The following is a 12318-nucleotide window of genomic DNA, read 5'->3' on the forward strand; positions in this document are numbered from 1 at the left end:
AAGATCTCCAGAAACCAGATCAAGCACTTTTGCTCTACACCCATCTTTCACTGTGTTCAGACAGAGATACACTAAACCATCACACACACAAAGAGTGTTGTCACCTCCAGATCCCATTCAGGAACATGCTGTTAGTGAGGAATACAGAGATACCAGCACTTTCCAGTCAGTTGTTTTTAACAAAAGGGTGCATTTTCCCCAAAATTCAGGAAATGCGAAAAACAAACCATCCTCCCCACACTTCATTTTCAGTATATGAATGTGTCTTGTTTAGGAGTGAAAACAGACTGAGGGAGAGAAATATCTAGTGCAGGCAGGCCATAGAGGAGAGATACCATGGAAAACTACAGTAGGAACAGACATTAAAGGGATAGTTCACCCCAAAAAATTAAAATTCAGTTTGATTACCAACATCCTTCAAAATAGCTTAATTAGTGTTCAGCAGAAGAAAGAGTAAATGATGATGACAGATTTTTTTGGGTGAACTATCCCGTTAAATAAACAGAAGGATGACATTTTCATATATATAAAAACAAACACACCCACTACACCAGGAAAGACACATCAATCCACAGTAAATATGAGAGAGCAGAGACAAGGCTACCTTTCTTCTTCAGCCGGCCAGCTGTAACATACATTAGAAGCTTTCAGCTCGCAGGTAACTAAATAACCGTAATGAAGTAAAGAATCAGTGCTGAATTGGACTTGTCATGGATCAGATTTAAAAGGGGAGACTATGACACATGGGAAACTCTCTCTATGACTCTTTACTGAGGTGCAAGTCAACTCTCTTAACCGCGGAGAACCTTCAAAGACAAATCTAGCCAATTAAAACTCTGGCTGCAGCCTTTGAAGGATTGACCACTGATGAAGATGCTCTCTGAGGACCTTTATGGATTTGAGAAGGAACAAAATCCAAAACTTAAAAAAAAAAAGAAGATCACTGAGCAATATCCGTGAAAACATCAAGATTATTCTGACAAGAACAAAGGAGTGAAAACAAAGAAGGGTCCTTCATTCAAGTGCACTCATGTCTGGTTGTTTTTTTTAATGTCTAACGCCTGTTTGAGATCAGGAACTTTTAAACTTGGGCCAGCCTGATCTACTAAGAACATGATATAAGATATATCAGACATTAGTTTTACAGCCTGCCTCACAACTGCTCTGGACAACCATTAAGAAGTAGCTGGACTTACTTCCTGTGGCTGAGCCGTCGCTGGTGGATTCGGTCTTCTCGCTGGAAGAGAAAGGGAAGGGCCGTGAAAAGTCCGCACCATGGTCCGGAGGGCAGCCCGCCATCATGCAGAGACGCAGAAGGCCACATCTGAGGATCATACAGCCATGATACTACCACGGTACTATAGCACCTATTACTACACCGACACTACACTACACTAATACACACCGCAGGACTACACTAGCCTTCTCTGTGGCTAATAAAGGGCTATGCCATCTATCTTGAAAGCTACTGTTATCTATGCTACTGTTATAGTGACCATTTCTATTTCCACACATTACAATTCCTTAACACAGCTTTATTTATTCTGTCAAACTATCATTTTAAACAATTCACACTACTGTTCAAAATGTTTGAGTCAATAAGATTTAGTTTTTTAAAAGGAATTAATACTTTTATTCAGTAAGAATATGTTAAATTGTTTCTAAGTGACAGTAAAGACATCTTTAATGAAATTCACTTCTTTCTATTCATCAAATAATCCTGAATAAATAATCAGCACAACTATTTTCAACATTAATTGTAATAAGAATTGTTTCTTGAGCAGCAATGCAGCATATTAGAATGATTTGTCTGATGACTGGAGTTGGTAAGTAATTATTCATTTTAAAATAAATAAATAAATAAATGTATGCATTTAGCGGATGCTTTTATCCAAAGCGACTTACAGTGCATTCAGGCTATCAATTTTTACCTATCATGTGTTCCCGGGGAATCGAACCCCCAACATTGCGGTTCATAATGCAATGCTCTACCTCTTGAGCTAGAGGAACACTTTTAATTTAAATAATCACAATATATATAAAATAAATCACAATATTACTGTTTTAACTGTTTTTCTGGATCAAATAAATGCTCTCTTAATAAGCATAAGCGACATATTTCTAAAAATTTTACCAAGCTCTAAATTTTGAATGGTAGTGTATGTACTAGAACTGATATATAAAACCCAATATGCTACTATTCATTAGCTAACTATTATATATATATATATATATATATAATATATTTAAACAAAATCCTTCTGAACACCAAAGTGCACAGATTTGCACTGTGATTATCTTAAAAAACAAAACAAAAACAACAACAACAACAGGATTTGCATCGGGCATTTCTATCCTAATTTTGCCTAATCTGAATTAAACACCGTACTTACTCTTTATACAATAATCCTATAATCTCTACTCAATGCTCTTTACTTGACACTCTCTTTTTGAGGTTAGGATCTAAATATTGTTCATTTACTTTCATAAAATAGTTGATCTGTATGTCTTGTCACATCGGATATGAATGATAATAAATGACCAGCGACATCAAAGCATCAGGTACAAGAGACCCATGGCAATCGCAAGACAAAGAAGACCAAAAGCACACACAATTTCAATACAAACACTTTACAGTCCGCAATTTAAGACATTTTTGCAAGCTTATGAAACATAAGAAAAGCCAGTGGCTATATAACAAAATAGATAACACAAGATATTACCGCATGATTGCAAAATGGTACCATGATAAAAACAGTGAGCATGTGTGAAATGGTTGAATGCATTGTGTTATCTGGTAATTTAGTGTTAAGGACATTTTACATGCTACAGATGTTTTCCATACACACGAGAGATGGCATAGACTGTGTTAGCATCTGGCTTGGACTGGTTCCATGAAAATGGATCATAGATGGCTCTTTGGATGTTGTCATGTCTTACGTGCTGTCGCTGTCCGGTGCTCGGGTTAGGACACTCTGAACCAGCCCAGTCAGACTGGCTATCTGCTTCTCCATTGCCTCCATACGATCCCTGCTAACGAGACAGACAGAAAATATCTATGTGTACACTTTTTAACATTTCTTTTACATGAGATTTCACTTAAAGGAGCTGTATGTAAGAAATCTATTTCAATTAATCATAAAATGGCCCTGATGTGTCACTAGACATTAAGAAATCATGTTCATTTCAAATACTTATATCACTGACAACAATAGTCCGGCAAGGATATTGTCATTTAAAAAGTGGACTTGCAGCCGTCAACTGATGTTGATGTTGTCATTTTGTGTTTTGGCCTGACGCGCCTCCCTCCACCTATCTACCAATCACGAAGTCAGTAGTGTTTCGGGATCCGTGTTGCCAGCTTTGCTGTAACCTACCCTAACTCCAGTCGGATAAAAATGTCTAATGTTACCAAATCAAAAAGACCTCGTTATAATTCAGAAATTCGTTGTGACAAAGTCCGAAATAAAACCAGAATTTGTATTGGAGATGCTTTTGAAAGATGGAGACGGCTGAAAACGGAGAAGAATTTGAACACAGACGCCAACGTTGCTAATTTTCACCTGGACAGGTAAGATTCATCTATGCTTGGCTAACTTGTACTTGATGTCAATGGACATTTCATATATTCATGACAGTCGAACAAAGTTATGCATGTTTGTGCAAAGTAACATAACGTTAGCTCACATGGACATATGCTAACATTAGCAATGCATTATAGGAGCCCGTTTCTCTGTCATTATGCTGAGATGCTGAGGAAAACAACATTAGCTCGCCCATTATGGTAATTTGAAACGTAATTGAGACAGTAGCCTAATGTTACCTCAGTAAAAATGATTCGTCATTTGTTCTTCACGTATATCGTGGACTAAGTTACACATGCTGCAAGTTGACCTGTATGACCATTGCTAATGTAATTTATTTACTCTAACAATATTTTCTGATGGAACTGAAAACAACCCTGTGATAGCCATTGGTGATATTGAATTTGTCCCACGTTATAATTGCTGTGGCAAATGTTTTGGTTATTTGTTAGCCTACTTATGACAAAAACTTTAGTACTTGTAAATCTTTTTTTTTCTTATTGAAAAATAAGGAGTTTTTATTTTGTTGTTTATATGTTTTTTGTTTTGTTGTACTATTATCCTTTTTTTTCTCATATTTTTTTTATTTTTTTATTGTCATTGTATTTATATGATAAAAAAAAAAGAAATCAAATCAAAAACGCTTATCTCTTCAGCTATTATGGCCCCAGCACCTCAACACCCAGTAAGAGAGACTTGAAGAAGTACCACCTGACTGCACCATCAAAATATCTCTCATGAAGCATAAACATAATTAACAGGAAAAAAAACTTAATGTGTATGTCTGTTCGTCACTTGCCATTGGAAGCTCATTGAAGCAGCCTACGTTTCTGCTGAATCCTGCAGCTTATCTGGCAACCTCGAGTCAGGGGGTAGGGGGAGGGGATACACCGCTCTACAGTATTTTTTATAGTGATTGCAGTACCAGTTTTGGCCACAATCCTACATACGGCTCCTTTAAACTTTCTACTAAGTACTACTTCCTGTAGCCTAGTTACAGTAGTAGATGCTCCATTATTGGCAGTTATATTTGTTCAATTTCCCCAACTGTGGATTGTCTAAGGCAGGGGTGTCCAATCCTGCTCCTGGAGAGCCAACGTCCTGAAGAGATTAGCTCCAAGTCCCACCTAGAAGGTTCTAGTAATCTTTAAGACCTTGATTACTTCAGTTAAACTGGGGTTGGAGCTAAACTCTGCAGGACAGTGGCCCTCCAAGAGCCGGATTTGACCACTCTGTTCTAGGGGCATCACTCAAGACCTCTCAATAATAAAGTGCCAGTGCCCTGATGCAGATTTCTTCTTCTAATCAGTAGCGGTAGATTAACACAAAGTAAAAACTGTTTAGCTGTTCAGTCAATCCAGCATCTTTAGAAAATTTGTCACACCATCCCAGAATTTCTCAATAAAATAAACAATGCCAAAAATAAAATAAGATAAAGAAATAAGATAAAGCAAACAAGATATTAAAAAGCTTATTTCTTGTGCAAAGTTCTTATAAATGTACTCTGTATATTCATGTTGGTTTCAAATGAAAACAAAAAAAAGAGGAAAAATCACAAGTTTCAGTTTAATGACTAATGAATAATGTGGTGTAACCATGAAGTAAACAAAAAAAAACATATATTACTAAATAATTACTTTCAAATAAGTTATTTAAATATACATAGAGTTTTTGGAACTCAGTTATATTTATTAACCTAAACCAACCTTTCCGTGACATAAAAATATAAAATGACCATATATTTTATAAGACGTACTGATGTTGACCCAATCATAAGGGTCTGCAAGGATCTTCTCAACAGGTGCATCTCAATAAATTAGAATGTTGTGGAAAAGTTCATTTCAGGAATTCAACTCAAATTGTGAAACTTGTGTATTAAATAAATTAATTGCACACAGACTGAAGTAGTTTAAGTCTTTGCTTCTTTTAATTGTGATGATTTTGGCTCACATTTAACAAAAACCCACCAATTCACAATCTCAAAAAATTATACTTCGTAAGACCAATAAAAAATAATTTATAGTAAATTGTTGGTCTTCTGGAAAGTATGTTCATTTAATGTACATGTACTCAATACTTGGTATTGAGCTATTGCTTTAATTACTGCCTCAATTCGGCGTGGCATGGCGATGATCAGTTTGTGGCACTGCAGAGGCTGGACTTCAATCAACTTGGGCTATGAGCTTCTCCACCCTTCCTCCAGACTCTTGATTTCCAAATGAAATACAAAACTTGATCTCATTTGAAAAGAGGACTTTGGACCACTGGGCAACAGTCCAGTTCTTCTTGTCATTAGCCCAGGTAAGATGCCTTTAACGTTGTCTGTTGTTCAGGAGTGGCTTAACAAGAGGAATACGACAACTGTAGCCAAATTCCTGAAACGTTTGTGCCTTGACCCCAGTCTCAGTCCATTCCTTGTGAAGTTCACTCAAATTCTTGAATCGATTCTGTTTGGCTGCGGTTCTCTCGGTTGGTTGTGCATCTTTTTCTTACACACTTTTTCCTTCCATTCAACTTCCTGTTAACATGCTTGGATACAGCACTCTGTAAACAGCCATCTTATTTGGCAATGAATGTTTGTGGCTTACCCTCCTTATGAAGGGTGTCAATGATTGTCTTCTGGACAACTGTCAGATCACCAGTCTTCCCGATGATTGTGTAGCCTAGTGAACCAAACTGAGAGACCATTTTGAAGGCTCAAGAAACCTCTGCAGGTGTTTTGAGTTGATTAGCTGATGGGCATATTCTAATAGGTTGAGATAGTGAATTGGTGGGTTTTTGTTAAATGTGAGCCAAAATCATCACAATTAAAAGAACAGACACAGACTTAAACTACTTCAGTATGTGTGTATTGAATTTATTTAATACACATGTTTCACAATTTGAGTTGAATTACTTAAATAAATGAACTTTTCCACTAATTTATTGAGATGCACCTGTATGATATCAGTTCCTCTTTTTTTATTGAAAAAGAAAACAGCTTTATTAAATTTAAATAATATTTTACAATATTACAAATTTGACTATTATGATCAAATAAATGCAGCCTTGGAAAGCATAAGAAAATATTTTTCTTACCAATGCCAAACTATTCAACAGTATTGTGCTTAAGAAAGATTCCGTTCTGGAATTTGCATAATAATAAATGCTGTTAATTCATTTGTGTTCAGAGTGTTTTGTAGGCTCATGTACAGTTCTTGTCAATGAAAATGTGTGTTTGTCAATAAAAAAGTGCATTCATAATGTACTTTTGCTAGTTCTCACCGTGTGTCCGTCTCGGGCCCAGACAATGATGACCCAAATCCAGGTTCCTTACTCCCATCTCCTAGGGGTTCAGAACTGGAGCTGGGTCTGGACTTGGGACTCTCCACAAACACAGAAGAGGAAGCGGAGTCTTTGCGGAAGGTGGTTCTCACAGGTGACCCTCGGCTGGGAGACCCTGTGAACGATTCCCTGTCCCGCAGCTGCACGTCGGGAATCTTCTGCGGGGAAGAGGGCGGCAGACGAAAGCCCATGCCAAGCGTGGAGCTGCTGTAGGTATCGGAGTATAGAGAACCTACAGGCTTATACAGACTGTCCTCCAGGTCGCTTTGCAGTGCTGCAGCGGAGTATGTACTGAGAGACCGCATCGAACCTCTGCGGTACAGACCTCCTGACACTGGGAAGCCAAAGGGGTCGGCGATGGTGGCCAGGGACTGAGTAGAAGCGATACTAAGCCGACCCTCGTGCATCAAGCTGTACGGATCAGCATAAAGACCATCATTCTTCAGGAGGACCATGCTTTTACCAGACATCTCCTCGTCAGGTTTGACATCACGCCGCTCCAGGATGGCTGAGGAGGAGGGGTTTAGGCCTTGAGTCTGTCCATGAGAGGGTGAAGGGTGGTGGGAGTGGGACTGATGCGGGAGCCCTTGTGAGTGAGGGTGACCCGGACCAGCAAAAGAAGGGGGCCGACCTCCACTGTAGGAGAGACGGGATCGAGAAGGAGAACCGGAGGAGGGCGAGGCAGAGGAAGAAGGGAGAGTGTTGAGGCGACGGGTAGGTGAGGAGTCCCGGGATGAATAAACCATCTCTCTCTAAAAAAGACAGGAGAAAAGAATGTTTAAAATCCTTCAGAAATCTACTGTATGGTAAAAACTAGCTTCTTTCAAAAACTGCATTACATATCCTCTACAACAAATCTACATTTTTCTAAAAGTGTTTGTTTTTATTCATAAAAGAAGAAGAATTCAACATTAATATTTTATTCATTTACGTTCCGATGGTATAATATAATTTTATTTGTCTGATAGAATGTTTAAAATCCTACAGAAATGTACTGTAAACTGGCTTCTTTCAAAAACTGAAAAGCCACCAGTTCAATAGATTAATTCGGTTACATTCATAGTTAGTAGTGTTAAGGAGGAGTGGATATTTGTCAGAAATCATTCATAAGGCAAAATGTGTTGATGACAAATCAAATATCTCAAAGAAAGAGCAATCCTCTGAGGTTTAGCACGAAACCAAGAGTGGAGATCTAGACTCATTGTCCCCATTCTCTCCTTCTCTCTCATTCTTTCTTTTCACTGGTCTGTAATTCAACTCCGGGGAGCTCCATTCACCCTATTCACTCCTTTCACACAGCCTGGCTAAAGCTACTGGCATAAAATTGGATTACATGACACTGTATTCAGATTTAAACAGCACTTCTGAGTGAGCACATATACTTTACTAAGCTATAATGAGCAGAAGGAAGAACTTTTAAACTCTCCATTCACAAACACCAGGAAACCCACACTCATCTAACAGATCCCTTTTTCTGCCCTGTTGCGTCTCAGTATCTTTCATTCTCTTCATTCTCACCTCTCCTTGCTACATCCTGCATATCATTTTATACATTTTATATCTGCTTGTCCCTTAACTAGCATTTATTCCACAGTTTGTTTTGTTTTATCTTAAGGCACTCATCCATTTTTTCTATATATTTTCTGTTTCCTTTCCCCTCTCCGTCTATTTTTGTTCCATAGTCTGAGAGAAGTGGAACTTACTGAAGCATTATAGGGATATAGCTTGTTAGCCTGCGGACAGGGACACACTGAAGTGAATGCAAGTACACACTCCAGGGTGCAGTTGACGTGTTCTGTCCAGAGTTCTGCTGATGACAGTGACATGGGCTTTATATATTCTCTTTCTCTCTCTCTCTCTCTCTCTCTCTCTCTCTCACACACACACACACTCACACACACAGAGCAAAGGGCTGTAGAGTTTCAACTCAAGTGGTAATTTGAAATAATTCAAAGACATTTTTAAATGAAAATTTTTTCTGAAGAAGAAATTTATTTGTAGAAACATTTTGTCTAATATTTTGTTTCACACAGAATGGGGTCTTTATAAATAAATAAATAAATAAATAAATAAATAAATGAAGACGAAATATCACCACCTATACATTTTATCAAACAGTTCTGCATAGGAAGTCATAATATTTTATCCTAGTTCTTGGCATCATAAAGTTTGAAATCCCCTGAATTAAGTGACTCTTTTAGTGTGAAAATAATTACTGGTCCTGAATGTAGGCCAGACTGCATCTCATTATCATACAAGCAACCAGTCATAAATTCATTACATTTATTAAAGTCTAAATGAGTGAAAACCCATTTTACTTTCCTAACCCTGACAACATTCTAAAACACACACACATACACACACACACACACACACACACACACACACTCATACATCAGTGTACACACATACTGTACACCCCACACAAACAGACAATAAATAGAAACATTTACATACATTAACAGACTCATGACTAATTTAGCTGAGAGACTTGTGTCTAATAGCAGTGGGTATGAAATGGTAAAGCCGTCTCACACCAGAGAGGTAAAAACGAACATTTGATCAACATGATCACATTTCAAAGTCATCCCACATCAAACTCCCGTGGTAGCACAGCAAGCTCACAAAGTAAAACAAACTCCCAAGTGATATCCCAAAAACTCTGCATAGTTCAAAAACCGCTGAGTTCAAGAACATCCAAATCTGAAAGACGTCGCTCAATGGATCAAACAACGGGTTCTTCCCTTTAAAACATTTAACACACAAAAAGGGCCGTGACGTCGATTTGAAGGTTAGGTCTGCCTTTCATTTTACCACATACTGGGATCTACATCCTTAACCTTGTGATTTCTTGTTTTGACTTGGAAAAGAAAACATTCTTTAAATATGGATCACGCTTGATGCCTTCTTGTACCCCTAACCCCATGCTGAGACAATGTAAGATGAATCATTGAATGCTGTTGGAATATCTCACCCTGAGGTCTCCGTTGGCCAGATGTGCCGCAGGATAGGAGGCATAGATGGGCTCTTTTCGATAGATTTTAATAATACTGCGGTCCTGTATGTCCCTCACGTCCTCCAGCTCGTAGAAAACGTTCCTCGCTTCGTCTTTGATCAAGATGGCTGTGTTCGGGGACTTCAGCATTCCCGCTGTCAGCTTTTGAGGGAACATGTGCACGATGAGTGCGTGCAAGGTCTCCAAACTGTTGAGCTCGTGAGTGATATGAACACGTCTGGTCTCATCTCCAAACTGAAGGAAAAGGACACCTGAGGAGAGAGAAGGACAGAAGTAAAGAAGAAAGTCAGCAAAGACCACCACGATGAAGACTGAAGTGGTGAATCATACACTCCTAAATGTAAGATTTGTGTATTTGAATGGCATTTAAAATTTCCATCCACTTGGCTTACGCTGTTTTATTATGTATGGGATTTAAATGCTGCCATGATTCAAAACTGAAAATAAAGTTCTGAAAGGTTGACACTAAGTGTTCGAAAACTCAAAATCTTAAAAAAAAAGTTTTGCAAGATCGAAAAATAAGATTTGCAAGCTTGCAAAATGTAAAAAAATAAAAATATCTCTGCTAACATTATGTTGTTTTTGAGATTTCCTTCTTCAGAACTGCAACATTTTTTTTTACAATGTTGCGCAAAGAATTGTTCTGAGTTTCAAATTTGTCACTGTTCTCCCACTGTATTAGATTGTTTTCCAGGTTTGAAACCTTCTAAATGGTGATCTGAAAACTGGTGTGCGAATGTGTGGAAAAAAAAGTTTTGAAACTCTGAAAACTGAGGTTCTAAAAATTGTCTGCAACTGGATTGCAAATGTAATGTAATGTAATAAGTTTCGCCCTTTCGAACCTCAGTTTTCAGAGTTTCAAAACTTTTTTTCACCTATTGGCACACCAGTTTTCAGATCACCATTTAGAAGGTTTCAAACCTGGAAAACAATCTAATACAGTGGGAGAACAGTGACAAATTTGAAACCCAGAACAATTCTTTGCGCAACATTGTAAAAAAAAATGTTGCAGTTCTGAAGAAGGAAATCTCAAAAACAACAATGTTAGCAGAGATATTTTTATTTTTTTACATTTTGCAAGCTTGCAAATCTTATCTTTCGATCTTGCAAAACTTTTTTTTGTAAGATTTTGAGTTTTCTAACACTTAGTTTCAACCTTTCAGAACTTTATTTTCAGTTTTGAATCATGGCAGCATTTAAATCCCATAATTATGAACTAACAAACTTAATGTGATGTATTCACATCAGTCATACATAAATGAAACAGATAAGATTGCTGTAATAGTGCTAATGAACTAAATGTGTTTACACACACACACACACACACACACACACACACACACACACACACACACACACACACAAACAGCTTTATATATTCATCATCAATAAATCCAGTTAGTTTCAGGATCATACATTTTGGGTATGTACAGTATATGTTCATATGTTTTAACTGAATTAATTCAGATTTAAATTAATGCTGATTCCAAGCAATCTGAATGAATGCATTTTGAAGGAAAAATTATGAAAACTTCTGATGATGCTATTTCCCTGTTTTATTTATGTATATAAAGTGTGACATCACATTAGGTTTATTAGTCTGTTTATGTTAAAATGGATGTAAATTTTATATGTAATTATATTATAGAAATCATAAATTTAGGCCTATATATTTTGTGAGTGTTGTAAAACGCTGTGAGAGAGAGTGACAGACAGATTTTAGGAGGAATGTCAGCAACAGAAATCTCTCGTTCAGGACTGCTGAACTCCTCCTGCAGACTTTTTGTCATCAGTTTTTGTCAGTTTATCTCGGTGCACTTCACCTAACGGGGCAGCAGGCGATCCTAAACATCCTGCTGATGGGACAATAATCTCTCTGTGGGGAACAGCTCCAACCGAATCACTTTCAGCAAATATTGTGCGCTTGCTGCTAACATGGACTCAGCTATAAAAGTTCAACGACACTGTATCACCACTAAGAGATACTTCGCACCATGGAAACAAAAGTTAAAAAACAAACAGCTGAAGGTAAGTTCATCTGAATGCATTGTACTGCTGTAATAAAGCACTGCTACTAACTATCAACTAACTATCATCTAATTGCAGGACAGCGAAATCTCATCTTCTGCCGAAAGCAATACTTTTTTTTTCTCCATTGATTCATTTATACTCACAAATCAGACTTTCCATCACTGCATATGAAAAACAGGAGAATGTGTTTTATTATTGTGTCATCTCACTCAACTGTGAAGCTGCACGCACAATACAAAGTGACATGAAAAATAGTGATTACTATTAAAATAGTCGCATTAAAATATAGCACAGATATTTCCTGAGGTTAATTTGATTATGTTTCATCATTGCACCGTCAACTATTCTTGCCTTTTGAGTTAT

The 12318-nt window shown here is 37.5% G+C and overlaps 1 protein-coding gene across 5 annotated transcripts in view; it reads right to left on the reverse strand.

The window, feature by feature from the left end:
* The window catches only part of LOC132149304 (SRC kinase signaling inhibitor 1-like), a 111693-nt gene that overhangs the window by 21477 nt on the left and 77898 nt on the right, over positions 1 to 12318 (reverse strand). For all 5 annotated transcript variants that reach the window (XM_059558433.1, XM_059558434.1, XM_059558437.1 and 2 more), the window contains 5 exons: positions 9883 to 10175; positions 6849 to 7660; positions 2941 to 3033; positions 1197 to 1324; positions 605 to 625 (listed from right to left, as the gene is read on the reverse strand). In XM_059558433.1, coding sequence (XP_059414416.1) covers positions 605 to 625; positions 1197 to 1324; positions 2941 to 3033; positions 6849 to 7660; positions 9883 to 10175 — 1347 coding nt within the window. The remainder of the gene's footprint in view (positions 1 to 604; positions 626 to 1196; positions 1325 to 2940; positions 3034 to 6848; positions 7661 to 9882; positions 10176 to 12318) is intronic.

Source organism: Carassius carassius, chromosome 9, assembly GCF_963082965.1.
Source record: "Carassius carassius chromosome 9, fCarCar2.1, whole genome shotgun sequence".
Lineage (NCBI taxonomy): Eukaryota > Metazoa > Chordata > Actinopteri > Cypriniformes > Cyprinidae > Carassius > Carassius carassius.